The sequence below is a fragment of the Rissa tridactyla genome, chromosome 2 (assembly GCF_028500815.1).
Source record: "Rissa tridactyla isolate bRisTri1 chromosome 2, bRisTri1.patW.cur.20221130, whole genome shotgun sequence".
Taxonomy (NCBI): Eukaryota; Metazoa; Chordata; class Aves; order Charadriiformes; family Laridae; genus Rissa; species Rissa tridactyla.
In genome coordinates, this window is record NC_071467.1 from 136,524,288 (window position 1) to 136,544,647 (window position 20,360).

Consider the following 20,360-nt stretch of genomic DNA (forward strand, 5'->3'; position numbering starts at 1 on the left):
TCTGTGTCTGACAGATCACAATGAATGAAGTTATGATTTCTAATTGACTTTCATTGAACACAGAAAGGTTATTGCAGATACTGTCAAGACTCCAGTGTTCCCACAGTTCCCCGTATGAGATTTTATGCCTTGCCATATGGTAACTCAGCCCATTTCATTGCCCTTAGACTTGAAGAGAGTGCACGCATCCATCTGACAACCAGTTGAATAAATGCACTCCCCCAATAATACTCTGTCATTTCCTTTTGTATTTTGCATTTTTTTTCAAATCTCTCAAATACGAAGGAAAATAACTGAGGATCACTTTAAGGTAAAAAAAGTTAGGTGCTTTAGTTTTGTTTTTTGAATGTTAGAACAGAGAAGTGGTGGGAAACAAATGGACATATAGAAAAAGGGCATTCAGAACACAAAAATACTTTCTCTACAACCATATTGAATTACCTTATCAATACATTTTAAAACTTCAATCCTTTTAGGGAGCCAAAGTTTTGAAAAATGTGTAGTGATAAAAATCATGTTATACTTGAATAATTTTCTCTTTTAAAAACCAATGCTATGACGTTCAGATATAATTGCAAAATAAATAACTATGAAAATAACCCGGTTATACTTTCTTCTCAATGGAGAGATTAATACTTATTGCCTGTCACCTGAAACACAAATGCATTTACAGTTATGTGGACTTAAATTATTTAGTCCAATGGATAATACATATGTTTATAATAAAATAGAACAAAAATGTAATTCAATGTTTATTAAGAAGAAAGTAGCAAATTTGAATTAAAGTTGATGAAGCCTTTCACACACCAAAAATAGATTTTAATTAAGCGTGAGACTGGGTAGGAGTTCAGGAAACCCAGTCAGGTGTCTTCCTTAGGCTATATCACACTGTAACATGTTTTCAGTGATTGTGCATAAAATGGACAGGTGTGGTTAATTTAATCAGAAAAAAATTACAGTACATCTATTTCATCCTAGTGGTGTTTAACATCTGACTAATCAAGACAACAGCTTTTGATGGTCTGTGAATAAAATGTATATATTTAGTACCTCATTGACAAAATAGTTTTTCTCAACAGAAAAAATATACAATAAGCATGTAGTGCTTCTAAAGGTTGTTATTGTTAAGGGTAATGCTTCTCACATAAGAGTTCTAAATCATGATGTTGTTTTGCCATACTCATTACTTTGTTTTTCACTTCCCCATTTTCCAATTTATTTCCCTGACCAGCAGGTGAGTTTAAACAATTGTTTCCTTGACAAATGTGCGGTTGGATGCACTGGAGATCAGCTTCCGTACGCTGACGTTTCCTGCTGACTCCACGTTCAGTGTCTATGCAGCACAGGTTGATGATGTCTTTGACCTTTGTTGTTTTCGAATAACTTTGGTTCAGAGTAGCTCTTCCCTCTTATCTCCTGATTAATCTGGCTTTCTAAGCTTTCATTTAGCATTGAGACAAAATGAAGAAGCAGTTTCAAATGATCTTTTTCAAATGTTATATGTCTAGGAGAGAAGATCATTAGCATTCTTTTATTTTTGTGGAGGAGTCCTTGACTTCTTTCTTCTCTGCCATTAGGGTTAAATTAAGCCTGTACTGACCACATCTTGAGTAGTCCACCCCCCAGATGACTGAAGATGCATTCCCCAGTTGGCACAAGCCACTGCTATGGCCAACTTCTTCCCTAGTGTAGTCAACTTTACTGCCAGTTTTGAATTGCCAATGGTTTCTGTCTTTCTTTTATCTCTCTAAAGTAATGATCTTATGACTTCAGAAGGCAGCTCCATCTAACTCAGCCCAAGGTGCACTCAAGAGTATTTTATTCAGCAGCAAAGCTGTTTAAAGATTATCCCAGTGCTCTTGGCCACTCCTGATGTAATTTTCTGCCTCCTCAGTTATGCTAGTGCAGCTATTTTGAGGTTCATACAAGATCACGGACGTGATTTAAGTGAAGGGAAAAAAATGGCAATGGAGAAACTTTTCTGAGGATTTGTATTTTAAATTGAATCTGTTTAGTTTTCCAGATCACAGAATAAACCCAAAAACAGTTACAGAAGCACAACTGTTTGTCGATAAACTGTGTCATGGGGTAAGATCCAGCTGGAGGTCTGGTCTTGGTTCATGAAATTGCACGCCATCACAAAAAGCTGTCTTTTCGGGCATTACCCGCTACACTGCCTCATGGCTTTGTCAGTACCAATCCCCAGTTACAAGGAAACCATGTCCAGTTCCTTCCTTATATGTGGAAGCAAGATGTTCAGAGACATATGTACCAGTAGGCTGTTTGGTACTGTAGGTATAAAACTGGAAGGCTAAATTACTGTCCATTTCCTCATCTAGAATGTGTCACGCTGTTAGGTCTAGTTACGGTTTAGTGTGATGGCAAATGTTTATAGACAGTTTCATCCTCATTTTTTGAGAATGTATGAATGGCAATGAACCATCAATTTATGAATTTTACACAGACTAGCATACGTAATAAATATGTAATAATAACTTGGAGCACAATTAGTCATTTGCATTATAGAGTGATCATCTGGTATTGATGTTCGACTAGTACCTATGAATGGTGTGCACTGAACCAAGTTTGATTCAGTGTAATCTCTGCATTATTGCAGGTGGACTTCTGGGTTTTGGCTAGAGATACCTAGCTCCCTCTTTATAAAGAAGGCTTTTATAGCATTTCACTTATACCTGACAACAGTATTGTGAGTGTAGGTAATGGTTGGTGTGACTTGTAGCACCAAAGTTTTAGACAAATAACTCTTAAGCCTTTGGGACTTTATAACAATACTGTTCATGAACCTCATAAGAGGTCATAAGGTCAGCTACACAAATTAAATTAGCAGCACCTTTGACCGGGTTAAATCCTATATGTCATTGAGAAGCAACTTACACATACTAGCTAGAAAATTAAAAATAGGATCCTTTTACATTGGTAAGATGCTGCAAATGAAATGGAAATATATTGTGTTGTAAATCCACTGTCAAATGTCTGATTTAGTCATCATCACAGCCATCGGCAATGATGTGTGCGTGCTTGCAAAGTGAAACCAGTCATTTCACATTGACTTTTTCTGTCAGGAATGGCATCAGGAATAGATTGTGTGAGTTGTTTGAATACAATGCTTTATGAAGAAGCTGATATCGCTAAATTGAGAATTTAAGAAAATGTTCCAATTTGGCAATTTTAGAGACAATTACAAATTTGTTTGTATTCAGTATTCTTACACCCTTGTCTTCCACCTAGCCTGATAAATTATGCATTGCTACTAAGAAGATAAAATAATAATAATAAAAATCTCTCAATGTGCACGTAGATTGTGTCTAGATAGTTTTATTTTGCTGAATTTGAAAACATGGACATTTTAACTTAAAATTCAGTTCTTACTATGCTTCTATTTTATTTGGGGCAATAAAAAGAAGAATAGATGTTTCAGTGGAAAAATAAATACTTTCTTAAAAACATTAAAATATCAGTGAGCTTGAGGACAAAACCATTAAAATTAAAAACAAGAAATAGGGGTTTATAATTTAAACTATTGCCATAGATCCCAGTTATATTTATTCATTCAAGTCTCCAACTCTTTCATGTGCTTCCTTGTTTCTATGTAAGAAATGAAGCAGCTACCACGTAGTAGTCAATGTAGAACAATGTAGAAAATTCCATTTCTAATATTTGTAATGAAGAAAAAAAAAGTTTGCCATACTTTTAGGAAAAGTAACCTCAAATCTATGAAGTTACACTTTTTAAAATATTCTGCCATTTAAAAAAATATTTGCTGGGGCAGGGACAGCAAATGGGATCCCTTATGGGGTGGGACAAGGCTTTTCATGCTGTATTAATAAATTGCTTCCTGTTATTCAGATAATTTTAAAATATGTGCAATTTAAGTAAAACAATGGTTTTGAATCTTTTTTTCATTTTCTTCCCATTCAAATATAATCCAAAGGACATGTAGCTGACAATAGATTTACTTTCTTCGAATGTTATTCAACCTGTGGGGGCATTTTTGGGGGGTGGCAAAGGCAATTTGATTTTGTAATTAATTATATTTGTAATTTTGTGTCAGCAATAAATTTCAGGAATAAATCTCTCCTTTACCATGGAGTTAATTTAATGGGAACCAATGTGGTCTTCCAAATGCTTTTTTGACTCATCTTTACTTGTGTCATTTTACCTCTTACCCTTTTTTAGCTTGTAGCACTTCTTTCTCAATTTTATACCCACAGTACACTGTATGTATGAATTATAATGACTGTGTTCAAATATTTGATTTTCTGTATAAACGAGATCCTGCAATTCAAATAATTATAGTATGTGTTAACTGCTTTAATTCTTTCATTTGATAGGTTTAAAAAAAAAAATTCCAAACATATAAGTAAATATTGTCTCCTTGTCTCTTTTACTTCTTCAGAATTTATAGAAAATTTCAGTACCTTTTAAATCCTCGTCAAGTTTATAGTCTTTCTGGAAATGGACCAATGCCAGGGTAAGTCTACAGTTAATATTATTACCAGGAACTCATTTAATAAAATGCTACATAATCAAATGAACAGACTGAGGCACATATAGCATGTTTTGGATGTATCAACACTACAGATCTCTAAATGGCTGCAGAAATTTACAGGTATTATTTGTTTACACGTACAAATAAAACTGCGTGTCATACGTTTTACTGATAACCATGCAGTACTCTATAAGAACTGTGGGATAAATTTCATTCTATTTGCAGCTTTTACTGCTGTATCAGCAACCCGAGGTCATGTGGGGGTTACTTTTATGTTACAATTATCAAACAGCCTCAAAACTGACCTGCAGGTCACATGTGCACATATGTATGTGTCTATGTTATATATATATGCAGCATACATAAATATATATATTTTTGAATATTTTTTTTTAATCTTGGGAGTTTTTATATGTTCAGACTTTTTTTTTTTAGTTGGAGGAAAATAAGGCGAAGGTGGAGATGTACGTGCTTTGTATCTAAAGTTATTTTTCAGTTGTCACACATAAGTTACTGGAAAGAGTATGCTCTGACAGTTTCTGCCAGTTTTTCTGCCAAAAATAAATTGGGCCCAATCATTTTTGAAGTTAAGATTCTCAGGATATCCTGCACTACAATGCGGCTAATGTGCAAGCTATAGAATTGTGCAAAACCTGCTCAAAAAATGGAAATAATGACATGCATGATTTCTTTCATGCCTGTAATTTTATCCTGTACCTGAAAGCAAGTGCTGTTTTATTACTCAAATGGTATTTGTTATGTTTTGTTGTGCTAGTCTTGACACATATGGAAAATTTAAGTAATCTTAGTCCAAAGAGTGACTGGACTAGAAAAACTGCAGAAACTTATTTCAGGAATTTAGAAGAAATTTTAACTGAGATGAAAGTAGCAACTAACACTGTTTAACATATGGTATATAGAAATGCCATAATAGAGATTGAGATGATGACTTTTAAAGCACCTGAAATATTTTTATTCAAATTCATCTTATTTCATTGAATATTAAAAAAAAAAAAAACAAAAACAAAAAACAGCCCACTTACTGATTGCATTTCTGTCTATTACTGACTTGTGGTTTTCATGTCTCGTGATGTAAAGGAAGATGTATTTTAAGGCAGAAGCACAAGAGGGCAGTGTTAAGTTCAAACTGAAGCCCTGCACTTATGCGATTTAAACTTTAGTCTTTTGAATCAGGACAGTGTTTTTTAGAAAATATTTTCAATTTCTCTTCCTATTAGGAATCAAAATAGTTTTACTTCAGAGCCACTTTGAAGAAATTTCTAATTAATTTTCAAACAGACACTGCATTTTATTAAGCTTGTTTTGGTATATTTTTTATTCATTCCACAGAAATGAATAATCCTAAATTTCCAGTTTATCTCCTGCCATCACTTCTTGCCCCTGGCAATACTATGTAGGCTGCATATAATTTTTCCCTTAAGCAAGCAGTTGAATAAACTGTATTTCACTTACCAGTCTTTATTTCCCTTTCTGCGAGGGCTGGATTGCCTAATAAAACCAGCCCATCCATTCATTCGTCCACTCACTCATCTGTGTCTATAATGCCAGTTATAGTGGATTGTCAATCAAAATGTTACATTTATTTAATGTTTTCCTATGTGTCATTTAGATTGAAATGGAACAGAGTGGGGGATTGTACAGCACAAAGAAAAACAAGTGTATTCTTTGTGTCAGTTACTGTTATTGAGTGGAAAGGGATAAACATTACGTATATTTATTTTAAAGCATTTATGATTATTTTAATACATTTCAATTGTGTCTATTTTGAGATTTTTTTTCTTTTGAATAGTAATTTCAGATACATTTACTCAACCTATAGAATGTTTATGGTATAAGGGTACCATTTGCATGTTTTTGGTAGAGCCAAATTGTGTGCTTTAACCCACAAGATAATGTTTTTTTATTATTATTTATGATGGTATTTTTCTGATGGGCGGCTGTTGTCAACCAAAGAGATAACATTCACAAGTTTTCTGACTCAAGTTCCACACATCTGTGGCAAACGTGAATTAATATTTCCAGTTCATTTCTGTCAAAAGTCTAAGTATCTCCTGTTTAGGTAACAAGGAGAAAGACCAGAGAACTAGGAGACCAGTAAAATCCTAAATTTTAGGGGGAACTGTGAAACTGCTGTATTTTTTGTGAAAACATAAGCGGCACAATCATTAGGTCCTTCATTCTTCCTCTTCAGTGGGATAACCATGTTCTTTCACAAAAATGTATTGGAATAAAGGGCTTCTTAGTAGACCTGAGTTGGAACAGGGTTAAAATAATCTTTGTTCAGAGGAAGAAGTGGAGCCCCATATTTGAATTTCTTTGAAATCTGGAAACAATAAATTCCATTTTCCCTTTCAAACGTCTCCCTTAATAACAAAACAAAACAAAAAGATGCCCAAAAAACAAAACGAAAGAACACACACCAAAAAACCCCTTTCATAATATCAGTTACTGTGTTTTTTTTAGTAAATATGCTGATGTGTAGCAGATCAGAAAAATATTTTGAACAAGTAGACAATGAATTTTGGTATTGCTATCTGAATATGCAATTACTCAAGTGGATCTGTCACCTACTTTCATAATAGAAAGGATGGTACTTGGAGAACTGCAGGGACAGTAACAAAGGTATTTCTTGAGTTTCTTAGCATGCTAAGGTTCTCGGAGCTGTCTATGTCAAGACTCATGTACATAATCTATCCAGAAATACGTATGTGAAGCAAATAAATCGCACGGCAGCCAACTCTCTGACATTGATTCCTTTCCAACAACGGAAACTGACCTGCTGCGAGGCCTGAAAATCAAGGAGCTCTCAGCCAAAGGGCAACAGCACACTTTAAACACTGGTATAATAATTAATGGTTTAGGCATTCTTTATTTGGGAGTAGAGAGATACGGGTGAGCTGGAGAAACCCTGTAAGCTCTGCAGCTGAACGCAGGCATAAAAGGTACTCCACAGTTATAGACTGCCACAGTTAACAAAGTGACATGAAAATTGCCAGGCTGACACATTGTGTAATTTGTGCCTAGCACCTGTGTTTTTAGCCTTGAAAAGAGTTTCCCTGTTTGGTTGTTATATCTCTATAGGAGTCTTCTACTTCTGACAACAACTGTTATTGTGGATTTAATGATCTTGAAGAATCTGAAATTCAGTTTTTGTTCACCTCACAGAGAGGTAAATAATAGCTGGATGAATAGCAGTCGAGCCACAGACCCACATGACTCTCTAGAGAGGTCAGAGTTTCACAAAGGCTTTGTCCCTCTGAAAAGGCTCCCGTTCCCTTAAGTCTATTATTTAAAATGTCTAATTTATGTTATTTTTATACTCCATAATAGAAATTATATCCACAAAAGTTGTATTTCTTTGTAACTCCCTTAAGCATTTAATTTGGAGAGGACGTACTTTTTAAATTCTATCCACAAGTTTACCACAACAGGCCTTTTTAAATCTTAAATTCTGTCCAGTTAAAAGATGCCCAAGACGGCCAAACTGAATCCCTACAACTTACTCGGTAATTTAGTTGGGAATCTACAGCACCTGGGCCTTTGTTACTTCACAAAGCAATAGGCCTATTTTGAAAATTACACTATTTTCCCTGATTATTGGAACTGATTGCTAGAGCATTTCTTTGCGGTTGGACATTTGGAATATACAGAGTATTCTGGGAAGACATATACACTAAGAATATTTTTAGAAGATAATAACTCCATAGTTATTTTCTCCTGAACAAAACCTTGAACCTGTTCTGTGTTTCTTTGGATGAATTACTTTTTTGCCAAAGAATGGCAAAGCGAGCCATGATGGGTTAGTTGTACTCTAATGCTTAAAGTTACAGATGTGCCCTAAAAATTAGTAGAACTTAGTTAGGACTCAGTACATTTTCACATGTTAAACTTAAGTCTTAGGTTTAGAGTTACATTTTAAACAGATGTACAACAGTATTTTTACTTTTATGACGTCTGTGCTGTTTGCTGCATAGATAACACAGTCTTTAAATATTGTAACTATAACCAGTTTCCACTCCTATTTCAGTCCAGACTGTGTAAGCTGTGAGCCAGATTCATTTACCTCTCTCTTAACCATTGTAATTGTTCGGTAGTGAGTTTGCCAAAGCCTTACAGCCTCTGCCTGACATCTGTTTTGAAAGCCTCTGCCACATCCTTTAGCGTACTTATTAGTTTGCTCTTCTTTCTTCACATTCCTGAACTGGTTCTCTTTTCTTGGTCACCCCAAAAAAGAGTGCAGAGCAGAAGGGGAGAACACCTCCCTCGACCTGCTGGTCATGCTTATTTGATGCAGCCCAGGATATGGTTATATATATCCCGTGTGATCACATACTGAAGGACAGGGATCTTGTTTTTCTAAATGTGCCGTCATGATTTTTAGCAAACCTGTGGTTCGAAATTGGCAGCCACCTTTATCTTTAGAAAGTATGAACTGAAAACAGTATTTTCAGCTGCAATATATTCATCTACTGGTTAACTTTTGCACATTAAATGCCATTCCAGAAGACTAACATATTGCCCCATGCAATGATAAACTGGATTTATTGAAACTATTTTTGCGTGATTTACTGTAATTACTGTCTCACGAATAATGTCATTACAGTATACAGAAAACTGTAAACTGAGAATTGTAATGAGATTAATGTGTATATGTTGTCCAGTTAGGCGGCCAGCTCAGCTTGGCAGTCTAGAAGAGGAAAAACTGTGTTTAATTTTCATTCGTATATTCAAGTAAAAAGCCAATTGTCAGGGAGTATATTTGCTTTGTTTAGTAAGCTGACTACAGTAAAAGAGTAAAGAGGGCAACAATACAATTGCTTTGTCTTTCAACTTGGTGCTTTCCTCTGGACAGCTAGTTTAAGAAGAATCAGTTCTGAGTTGAACATCTAAATTAGTGAAATTGCTAGATTAAACCTAGCATTGTGAATTCACAAGTGGACAAAGTTTATAAGTTATGGGGTTTACCTGGAAGTGTGAGGTACCTATCAGATCAGTCCTTTATCTACATAAATCTGTTAATGAAGGTTGAGCAGAATCTAATTTGCTTTGGCCTGGTGAACGTTTATTTTTCATTCACTCCCATTCATATATAACGTAAGTTCTATTCCAATATGCAAATGTCATACTGGTTCACTTGTAATTGCGAAACTGTTAAGTTATAGATGCCAGTCAAGAAAATATTGATAATATTACTATTTGACTTATGCCATACTTTATGAAAAATAAATATTTATTGAACTTAATGATTTTACAGATTTCAGTATTATTGTCCCAATTATTGTCCCAATTAGAGCTACTTTAGAAGTAGCTCTAATGCTATTTAGAGTATTTAATGTAGGCAGGTACTGAGTTCTGTTCCCTTTTTTGTGCTTTGACCTTCTCTGCAGTGGAGAAGTTTACCAAGTTAAATAGTATTTTTATATCCAATGATAATTTGCAAATTACCTGCATTTAGCAATATCCTATCCTGAAATACCAATATCAGTGGATTATTTTTTGCTTGGGCTATTGACAGTTTCAATTTTTGCTTCCACTGTGTGTGAAGAAGACTGACTGAACAATTTCACAAAGTGCTACAGTTATGCCACCTTTTGTGGCTGAGCACCTGAAATCTCTGCATAGTGCACTGCTTCTGGATATGAGAGAGAAAGTCATGTGTAGGTACCTAAATGGAAATCGTTGCAGCTTATGTTTTAAAATAATTTTACTGTGAGTGAGACAGGATTTCCTAAAACAATTCACAGAATCACAGAATGGTAGGGGTAGGAAGGGACTTTCGATGATCATCTAGTCCAACCCCCCTGCCATAACAGTTTCACCTAGAGCAGGTTGCATAGGATCACGTCCAAGTGAGTTTTGAATATCTTCAGAGAAGGAGACTCCACAACCTCTCTGGGCAGCCTGTTCCAGTGCTCTGTCACCCTCAAAGTAAAGAAGTTTTTCCTTATGTTCCAGTTTGTGCCCGTTGCCCCTTGTCCTGTCACTGGGAACCACTCAAAAGAGTCTGGCCCCATTCTCTTGACACCCGCCCTTTAGATATTTATAACCACTGATGAGATCCCCTCAGTTTTCTCTTCTCCAGGCTAAACAGACCCAGGTGTCTCAGTCTTTCCTAATAAGAGAGGTGCTCCGGTCCGTTGATCATCTTTGTAGCCCTCCCCTGGACTTTCACCAGTAGTTCCTTGTCTTTCTTGAACTGGGGAGCCCAGAACTGGACACAGTACTCCAGATGTGGCCTCACCAGGGCAGAATAGAGGGGAAAGATGACCTCCCTTGACCTGCTGGCTGCATTTTTTTAAATGCACCCCAGGATACCATTGGCCTTCCTCGCCACAAGGGCACATTGCTGGCTTATGGTCAACTGGTCAACTTGTTGTCCACCAGGACTCCCTGGTCCCTCTCTGCAGAGCTGCTTTCCAGCAGGTTAACCCCTAACCTGTACTGGTGCATGGGGTTATTCCTCCCTACGTGCAGGACCCTACTCTTGCCCTTGTTGAACTTCTTTAAGTTCTTCTCCGCCCAACTCTCCAGCCTGTCCAGATGTCACTGGATGGCAGCACAGCCTTCTGGTGTGTCAGCCACTTCTCCCAGTTTTGTATCATCAGCAAACTTGCTGAGGGTACTCTCTGGCCCCTCTTCCAGGTCCCTTATGAATCTGTTGAACAAGACCGGACCCAGTACTGACTCCTGGGATACACCGCTAGTTACAGGCCTCCAGCTAGACTCTGTGCTGCTGATCACAACCCTTTGAGCTCTGCCATTCAGCCGGTTCTCAATCCACCTCACTGCCCACTCATCTAACCCACAGTTTCTAAGCTTCCTTGTGAGGATGTAATGGGAGACAGCGTCAAAAGCCTTGCTGAAGTCGAGGTAAACAACATCCACTGCTCTGCCCTCATCTACCCAGCCAATCATGCCACCATAGAGGCATCAGATTGGTCAAGCATGATTTCTCCTTGGTGAATCCATGTCAACCACTCCCGGTAACCTTTTTTTCCTCTACAAGCTCAGAATTATTCTGGAAGAATTATAATGGAACTATAATTATTCTATAGGAATAAGTTTGTGTGTGTGTTATCTGTGCATAAATCAGTTAAATGCATGATTTAACAGCAAATAGTTAAGTCCTCTAGCATTGGTGTTTTATGCATAAATACCTTCTCTGTGTTCACATGGATTTGATGAGGTGATTATGGGTAGTTGTAACAGTTGCCAACTTTCAGGTGGAAATTACTAATTTATCAGCAGAAACTCAGTAATTGCCTGCATGTGATGGTTGTGTCTGGCAAAATAAAATAAAAATAGTCTGGTATCAAATACCATCAGTGGTTTAAATTTATTTGTTTTACTTCCATCAGATAGGAGACTGGATTAGGGAAGACTAACAGGTCAGTATTTGAGGGAGTTATTGAGATGAAGATATCTAGTGATAGGTTTACCAGCTCAATCTTATGACTGAGCCCATCTGATCTTGACCATGGACTAAGGACTACGTGTATGCTTATGAAATTTGTAAAATGTGAAGAGCTGGGAGATACTGTAAAAAAAGGGAAGCTGCAATTTAATAATATAAGAATTTGATCATCAAGCGAGAATTAGATAATCTTATCAATTTTGATGATAGAAATGCAATCAAATATAATAATCTCTTGTAATCCACATTTAGGGGTAGGTTGTATTGACCTTTCTCAGTATAATGAAAAATGGTTCATTTTCCAGAATCATCTAACAATTCACCTCACAAAAGCATCCTACTTGTTGGCCTTGTTATGCAGCCATACATTTTTGTTGTCTTCCTGTGGATTATTATATTTGTGGTTTTTCATCTTTTATTCCCAAATGTATCAGGAGTTTTGTTTGTCCTGTAGTAGGAGATGTTGGTAGAAGTTCTGCTGATCTTTCTTATTGCCTTTTTGCCAGTGATTGAAGAATTAGGTGTAACTTGGGTTACAGTCGGTACCAGCCTAATGTTCTTATGTACCATTCTGGTTCTGATGACTTATGTAAAGTGATGTAGGAAAGCTTTTTACTATAATGTCTACAAAAATAAAAGCTATGTAAAAGAATATCTACCTATTCTCATATCCATAAATAAAAGGGTCAATGAAAAAAATTATCAAAATAATTAAATGATTCTTTGTGATTTATAGTACAAATGATTTTGATAAAAATAAAATACATGTTTTGAAATATCTGGTTGACTTGTTTCTCATATTCTATTTAATTTCTGTCAAGGTTATTGACATAGATTCTGTAAAGGTTATTGATATAATGGACACTTTTCCTTTGTATTTAATGTCATGCTTGTCATAAGATTTTTAGCCATATTGTACTACGTAAAGAGTAATCATCTAAATTTTATACTTACAATACTGCGCTTTACCTCCAGTTCCATTAAGAAATCTGTCAAATTTTTTCTTTACTATTTCAACATTTACTGAGTTTGAATGAAACCTTATAAACAGAAAATCATGTTCCCTTACCAACTCTTAGTGTAGGCCGCACATTCTAATTCAATGAATGAGATTTATTTACATATTTAATTATATAACTATATTTAATTTTATAAATCAATTTGAATTTATAAATATTTATATTTGTTATAGTATATTTATGTACACTATGTTTATATATGCAAATATACAATGTAAGGTATATTATACTTTATTTTTATGTAATTTGCATATTATATAATGTATGTATCACTTTTATATTTAAGTTTATAAAAAGAAAAAGTTGAATGAACTTTATGGTGTACTATGAAATTGTTTGGAAAATTCACTGTGTATGAATATAAAATGCTCCAGGGGAAATATGAATGAAGCTTATTGAGAGTTTTTTTGACAATATGGTTTTGTCACATTCTTCAGTCTCCTACTTTCTTGGAAAGTTATACTTTTTTGATGAAGATTAAATATACAGTCAAAACAAAAAGAATGTTTGATAGCCATATGGTGAGGATGCTTTTTTATAAAACGTGAGACAGAGATTTAGGGCTATGTTCTGCCTGTCTGGATTAATACTAGCATCAACTCTGTACTTTTGGTGTTGATTTTTGATTGTTTTGTTGTTATTGTTGTTTTGGGGGTTTTTTTGTTGGTTTTTTTTGGGGGGTGGTGGTGTATTGTTTTGGTTTTTGTTTTAGGATTTTTTTTTCCCAGACTTTCTTTTTGACATCTGTTGTGTGTGGTAGAAATGCTTAAATATTTATAGAAGTTAGTACCCTGCTGTCACCTCTTGGCTATAATTTGATTCTAAATTAATCTGAAATACCCTCAGTACTGGAAGCAATATAATCAGATCTGCTAACTTTCTACAGGCCCAACACATTGGGTCGAAGTTGGAAGGCTGATGATGGGAGGCATTTGTCTATGCCAGGTTTTATGAAGTGTCAGAGATGTACACCAGTGGGCCAGGGCATAGCTCAGTGCCCACTCAGACAGTGGTAGGACGTGACTTCCAGCAGAGGGTCTTTCAGCACATATGCTTATTAGAAGATGTGTACCCAGTCAGATTTGGCACATGACGTTTTGCATCAGAAGAGATCCTATAGCACTTGTCCTGCAGATGTGTGAAGTAGAAAGTAAGTGAGAAGGGCAAAGCAGGGTTTAATACAGAATGAGTAAGCATCCTTCAAATGTTGTACTTGACACTTGATATTGACTAAGAGCACTTCTGAGCAGAGAAAATTAGAGGGAGCGGGACAACAATGTGATGGGCTTAATTCTATGTAGCTTTGCTAACCTTGAAAATCTGGTCTAAAACTAATAGAACAAGAACTCCAGTCATCTTCTGCATCTTAAATAGCATTTTCTTACTATTGTGCTTTCCATTTCCTTCTCCCATGCTCTTTCTTTTACTCTGTAGTTTTTCGTGTACTCTTGGTTTTATCAAGAAGCCTAAAAGAATTTTTAAAACTTCCGAGGGACAGGAACACCATTCTCTGTGCAACATTAAAGTTTCATATGGAAAGTAGCTTGAATTAAACACTGGCAAGTTATTGTGTATATTTATTTGTATTTAAGAATTTGGGTACAATGTACTAATTGTACATTTATTAGGAAATTGCAAACTGGAAATCAGATTGGGTCACTAGTATATAGAATATGCATTAAGACGTCTGTGACACTAATAAATAGAATATATGTGAATGTACATATACACACATACACACACACATATATATAGTAATTCAGCAAAATTACTGGAGGGTTTTTGCCTAGTCACAATTTATGTGTAAGGACTAGTTTCAGTTTGTGTCAAAAGCTATCCTGAAAAGATGCTTCTAAATTTAAAATATTGTAACTTAGATCTCTTTTAATATATCCTCACTTTTCAGCATTATGGATCATAGGTGTTGAACGAAGTGGATAATGAGGTGGTGATACTGTCCAGCACTCAATGGATATGGAAGCAGAAATAGCCAGGCAAATATTACCAAAGATATTTCACTTTTAAAATATGGTTTGTGGGATGATGGAATGGGTTCATTCAATCTGATGCTTAGTCATTTTGTATTAAACCATGGTTCAAAGTTGGTTTTTTTTCAACGACAAAATGCTCAACTTATTGTGTATTAGTGTACTATCAGAAATGAGCTGTTTTCATATGCTTTTATAGCCAGCACCTCATAAGGAAATGTTGTGGCCGATACATTTAGCCACCTTAGACTTTTCTGTCTCGAGAGGCTGCATGTCCATTTACAACTAGGTAAACAGAGAATGTTTTCTGACAATAGTTTCAAACAAGATTTGAACTTAGACAAAGATTTGGATGAAGCATCAGGTCCAAGCTATTTCTAGTATTAGTCTACCATAATAACCCTTGAATTAACAATTTCCTATTAAATTTTTCAGATAATACAATGTTGGATTGTATTTGTCTAAAAAATGAATGCATGAGCAGAGGTGATTATTTTTTCAAGTGTTAACTTGCCATTTACTATTGAATGAAATGTCTTAAACCATGAAATTTTTGTTTATGCACAATGTATTTATGATAATTAAATAGATATCTTCATTTACTGTTTTTAGGTTAAATTTTTTCCGAGATGTTCCTGAGTTCAGAGTACTAGCGTGTGGTGGAGATGGAACAGTAGGCTGGATTTTGGATTGCATAGGTAATCAATAGTATTTACATAGTTTGGCTTGACTCGTGTTTTTCATTTTATTGTTCTTCCCTATATACCAAGGTATGGATACAGCTATTGCAAACAAGATCTTTCAAATTTTTGAAATTTATTAGTTTGGCACATGATTATTTTTAAGGATATTCAAATTGCAGAGTATATTCAAAATCCCTAGGCAGTGTTTGTAGTCCTCTGGATTTCCAGAAAGCAAGAAATTTGAATCAATCAATTTTCATTTCAGTTCAAAGTCTATTCTCCAAACTGAATCAAATCTAAGTTGTTTCTTTTAAGACCATTTACCTTAGCTCATTTGATTTTTCAGTTACCAAATGTTTGTTTATGCTCCATTATCCCATAATGGAGATAATGGTCTAACAGGCATTTCAGTTTTGGTTCTTTCAGTCAGTGGGCCATAAAGTCCTCTGTACAAATCATGAGGAAGGCTCAGAAGTTAAGATATTAGACTTAAACTTCTCAAGGCTTCCTAGGGAGAATATCTTCCACAGCACATGATTGTTTGTTTGGCATTAGAGGGGCTGCAGAGGAAAAAAAATGGGGATGTGTGACAATGGAAATTAGGAAGGAGATGAAGAGACGTCAAAAGAATTAACTGAAAATTAAAGTGTTTAAAAGTGTGGGGTTTGTGGGAGGTGAGGACCAGAAAACCTTTTAAAGTTCAGTGAACTGTAAAAATAGTTTCATGAAAGAATGGATGATAGCAAAGGCATATTTCTACTTTTGTTTTGAAAAAGAAAAAATCTGTTTGCAAATGCAAGGTATTGATTGTAAATCTCAAGTAGCTTTCAAAGTTGTAACTCAAGGCACAAAAATATCAGGTGTATTGACTAAACTTGGAAGGGGTGAAGTTTTACAGCTGTTAATTGTTCATCAGTTTTGTCATGAGGTCTGAAATGTCATGCGGTTACGTTATCTTTTGGTGGCATTATTTGAAAAAAAGACTGCATTTTGTCTTAGTAATATACTGGCTTCTGCAGCAATTTTTGTGGTACCAAACTAAGAAATTATTTGAGGGATCCAGAATCCATTTGTTTCATAGATGCAGGAAATATATTTTCAGTGCTGCCTTTTAGCCAACAAAAACCCTGTGGCATATAAAGTTTAAGAAACCACCTGTTTCAAGAAACAGACACTTTCTAGTTTGATCTTTTCTTCCCTGATCTCCTGATATACAAAGAATCTTAGCTAAGAGCAAAGCAAGTAGAAAAGAAAAAAAAGGAAAAAAAGAAAACAAATTAACAAAATACGCCCAAAATTTTTTTCTCCTCAGTTTGAGACTTTTAAACATTTTTTATTATTATTCTATTGAATATTAAATTCTCTTAAAGATTTGCAGTATACTGGCATTATGAATGTCAAATCTTCCTAAAGTATTGACGAGAGAAATTGATAAATAACAAGATGCCCCTGCCACATCAATTGGATATATGAACTCCTGCTGATAATTGCTGAGATTTGTGCATAATTCTATGAAGAAAATAGCTGATTGTTTAACTATTCAAGTGTAACTTTTAAACTAGGTATGCTACTCATTCCAATTAAATGGGGAATTTGACAGATTATATATTTGAAATATTATACTTGAGGGATAGCTGCCCCACTTCAGTTTTCAGATAGGCCATATTTCTTGAGAAGGGTGAACAGAGATCCTTTGGCTTGAAGTACTAGAAATGTACTGGTAAAGAATCAAAAGAAACTGTGAGTTCATACATTTCAAAACATTACTTATTAAATACAAAATATTGACTTAGAGACTTGATCAGATAGCTCAACACTCATTTTGAATAGTAGATTTAATTCCTGATGGGCCAAACCCTCATGTTAGTTCCAGGGAGTTCTTGGTAATGGTGTAGATGTGAATCCAAGTGAATATACAGTTAAACACAAATTTGGTCACCCAGACGAAAAAGTACAAGATTCGTCTCATTATTCATGCCCTTAACTATTACTATTGTGCATTCGTATCTGAGAGCAACAGAGAGCACAACACGCTTAGTCTTGGAAAAATCTTGAGTATCATTGTTTATGAATGCTTATCACATCTATGGGTTACAATAGTCCCTGTGATAACAATCGAGTAAATTAGGATTAAGGATTGAATAGTGACTGGGGAAGGAGCTGCATAATGGAGTGGCTTGGTGAAATGCTTGTCGCTGAGCAGGCAGCATAATCTCATACACAAAACATGTATCACTGTCTTTTACTGAAGTAAAACCTAACACTGTTGTTGTATAAGTACCATACAATTAGATATTTTTTTCCCTTAGTTATATTTTTCCTTCTTTATTCACAGAGAAAGCGAACTTGATTAAGCATCCTCCCGTTGCTATCCTGCCTCTTGGGACTGGCAATGATTTAGCAAGGTGTCTGAGATGGGGAGGAGGTAAACGTATTAAAATACAATGTATTATGTAATTAAAAGGAAAAAAACCCACTTTTGCATCAAAGTCTACTCTCAACATTTGGATTTCTTTTTTATGATGTATGTAAAGAACTGTTATCACCTTTCCTCTTTTTGGAGTTATCTGTCTGTTAATGTTATATGAACAATTTTATAGATACTAAAGGTTGTAATCACTCTTCATACCTTGTTTGTAGCTTCTGCTGACACCAAAAGGCTCCAAGGTGCAATGAGAGTAGTATCTAGCTATTTGGATGGCTTTTTACAATCTGTATTGCAGTTATTTCTTTGATCAATACCTTATAAAAGGAGTATTCTTAAATAGATTTTAATTGGGGCTATTCTGAAAGGGTTACTGAAAACAGCTAATAATGGGTTTGGAGTGGTTTCATCTTTTTTAATTTTCATAAATATTAAATGAAAAACATGTCAGCCTCAGACTAGTTCCTTTGATACACTCACCTTCTCTTCTCCTACAGAGGGTTCCAGACAATAAATGCTGTGGTGCTATTTTTCAGGAAATGAGAAGGCAAAGAATGCTGAAAGGAGAATATACGTAAAGTCAAACCTCTAATACCCTTTGCATTCTTTCCTGGGTGTATGGAGCCTTGCTCTCAGCTCCTCCAATAACTTATTTCCATTCAGGATTTGCGTTACAGCATAAGTTGAAGGAGATACAAAGAAGAAAGTCTTAGGCAAGACTCAGTTTCTAGCAAAATCATATCAGTTTATGGGCCCATGGCCAGTTCTACTTCAGGTCTCAGTTGGTTGTTTGAGTTGAGATGTTGTGTATTTGGAACTTGACTGTTTAAATGGAAATTCTCAGCCTTTGTGGTTATCTCTTCCTTCTTCTGTCTCATCATATAGCAAGTTTCCTTTCCAAATGTCTGCCTAGTTCCCAGACAGTGCTTAGCAAATCCTCAGTAGTTTCCATGCTATAGAACTTGTTAACCTTAATGTTCTGTCAAATCATTTGAGGACCTCCTTTATTTTCTCTGTCGTGACTGGTGATTGTTTATTCACATACTCTTAGGGGAAAAAAAAAAAAAACAAAACCCAATCAAATCATCCTTGATTCACTTTCTGAACAGTTCATAGAGTAGAGTCATAGAATAATTCAGGCTCAAAGGGGTTGCAGGAAGTCACTAGTCCGATCTCCTCTTCTAAGCAGGGTCAGCTATGAGAGCATTTGATTACATTCGTCAGGACCTGTCCTTCCATTCACTTCTGTATATTTACCTTCCATTTTGAATGATTCCATCTGGACAAAAGTAGAAAAAGACAGTATGAAAATATTCTGGCTTTCATCATTCTTTGCCCAGTTGCTTTGTGGTAGATAATGCCATAACACAGATTTTCTGGAACTTCCATAGATGGGAGAGGAGACAGGGCTTCCAGAAACTAAATTGCTGGTGAATGATCTCAAGGATGCAGACAAATGTAATTGTGCATACTGCTGTTATGCAGTGGTTGTCAGCAACTAACAAAAACATACCATACAATCATAAAGAAATACATCAGCAGTGGGTTTTGGGCAGGGAGGCTTTGAATGGCTTTGCTTGCTAAAACTGTTAATGACCCAGGAAGTACATATCGCTTGAATAGGAAAATTTATTTCTGATTTGAAGAAGGAATGAATCCACAGATCTTAGTTCTGTCTTACGAAGTAATTCAGTCTGAACAGTATTCAGAGTTGATAATGTCACTTAGTAAAATCCCCACTCTTTTCATGCATGTGTATGTTGTGTATACTCAGGAGTGTGTAAATAAGTATTTTACTGAGTTTAGTATATAGTGTAGTGAACTACTACTGCTAGTGAATTACCTAAAGACATGTGAGCGCTTCTTGGCAAGTAGGAGTAAGACCTCTCAATAGAGCAAGGTGAGGCTGAAAAAGAAGTTGTTGAAAGATGGAAAATTTTAGTTCTGCTAAGTCATCAGTTGTGGATTTCAAATTTTGGATTAGTTATGCTAAACCACATTCAAACAATCAACAAAAAATAGTAGATAGTTTTTAACCTTTCAGTCTCTTGTCAGACTTTAATCAGACAACGCTACTTTATGTCTTCTTTCCATAAATTTTGAAATCAAAGGAGTTTAAATATTAAGATAATTTCACAGCAACAACATTTTGCAAAGTATAACCTTAGCTTTTTGCATAACTGCTATAACCATTTGGAAAATTGAAGGGATTGGCAACTTTCGAAGATGAAATTATTTTCTGAATATAAATCTGATGCCCAGTGAAATCTGTAGAATTAATCTAAGTTTACATTAATTTA

At 35.4% G+C, this 20,360-nt stretch overlaps 1 protein-coding gene across 5 annotated transcripts in view; it reads left to right on the forward strand.

Moving 5' to 3' along the window:
• DGKB (diacylglycerol kinase beta) overlaps nt 1–20,360 on the forward strand; it is a 364,246-nt gene that overhangs the window by 136,494 nt on the left and 207,392 nt on the right. For 4 of the 5 annotated variants that reach the window (XM_054192842.1, XM_054192841.1, XM_054192844.1 and 1 more), the window contains exons 16-18: nt 4,418–4,492; nt 15,565–15,650; nt 17,971–18,060. In XM_054192842.1, the coding sequence (XP_054048817.1) occupies nt 4,418–4,492; nt 15,565–15,650; nt 17,971–18,060 (251 nt within the window). The remainder of the gene's footprint in view (nt 1–4,417; nt 4,493–15,564; nt 15,651–17,970; nt 18,061–20,360) is intronic. The other variant, XM_054192843.1, reaches the window with a different exon arrangement.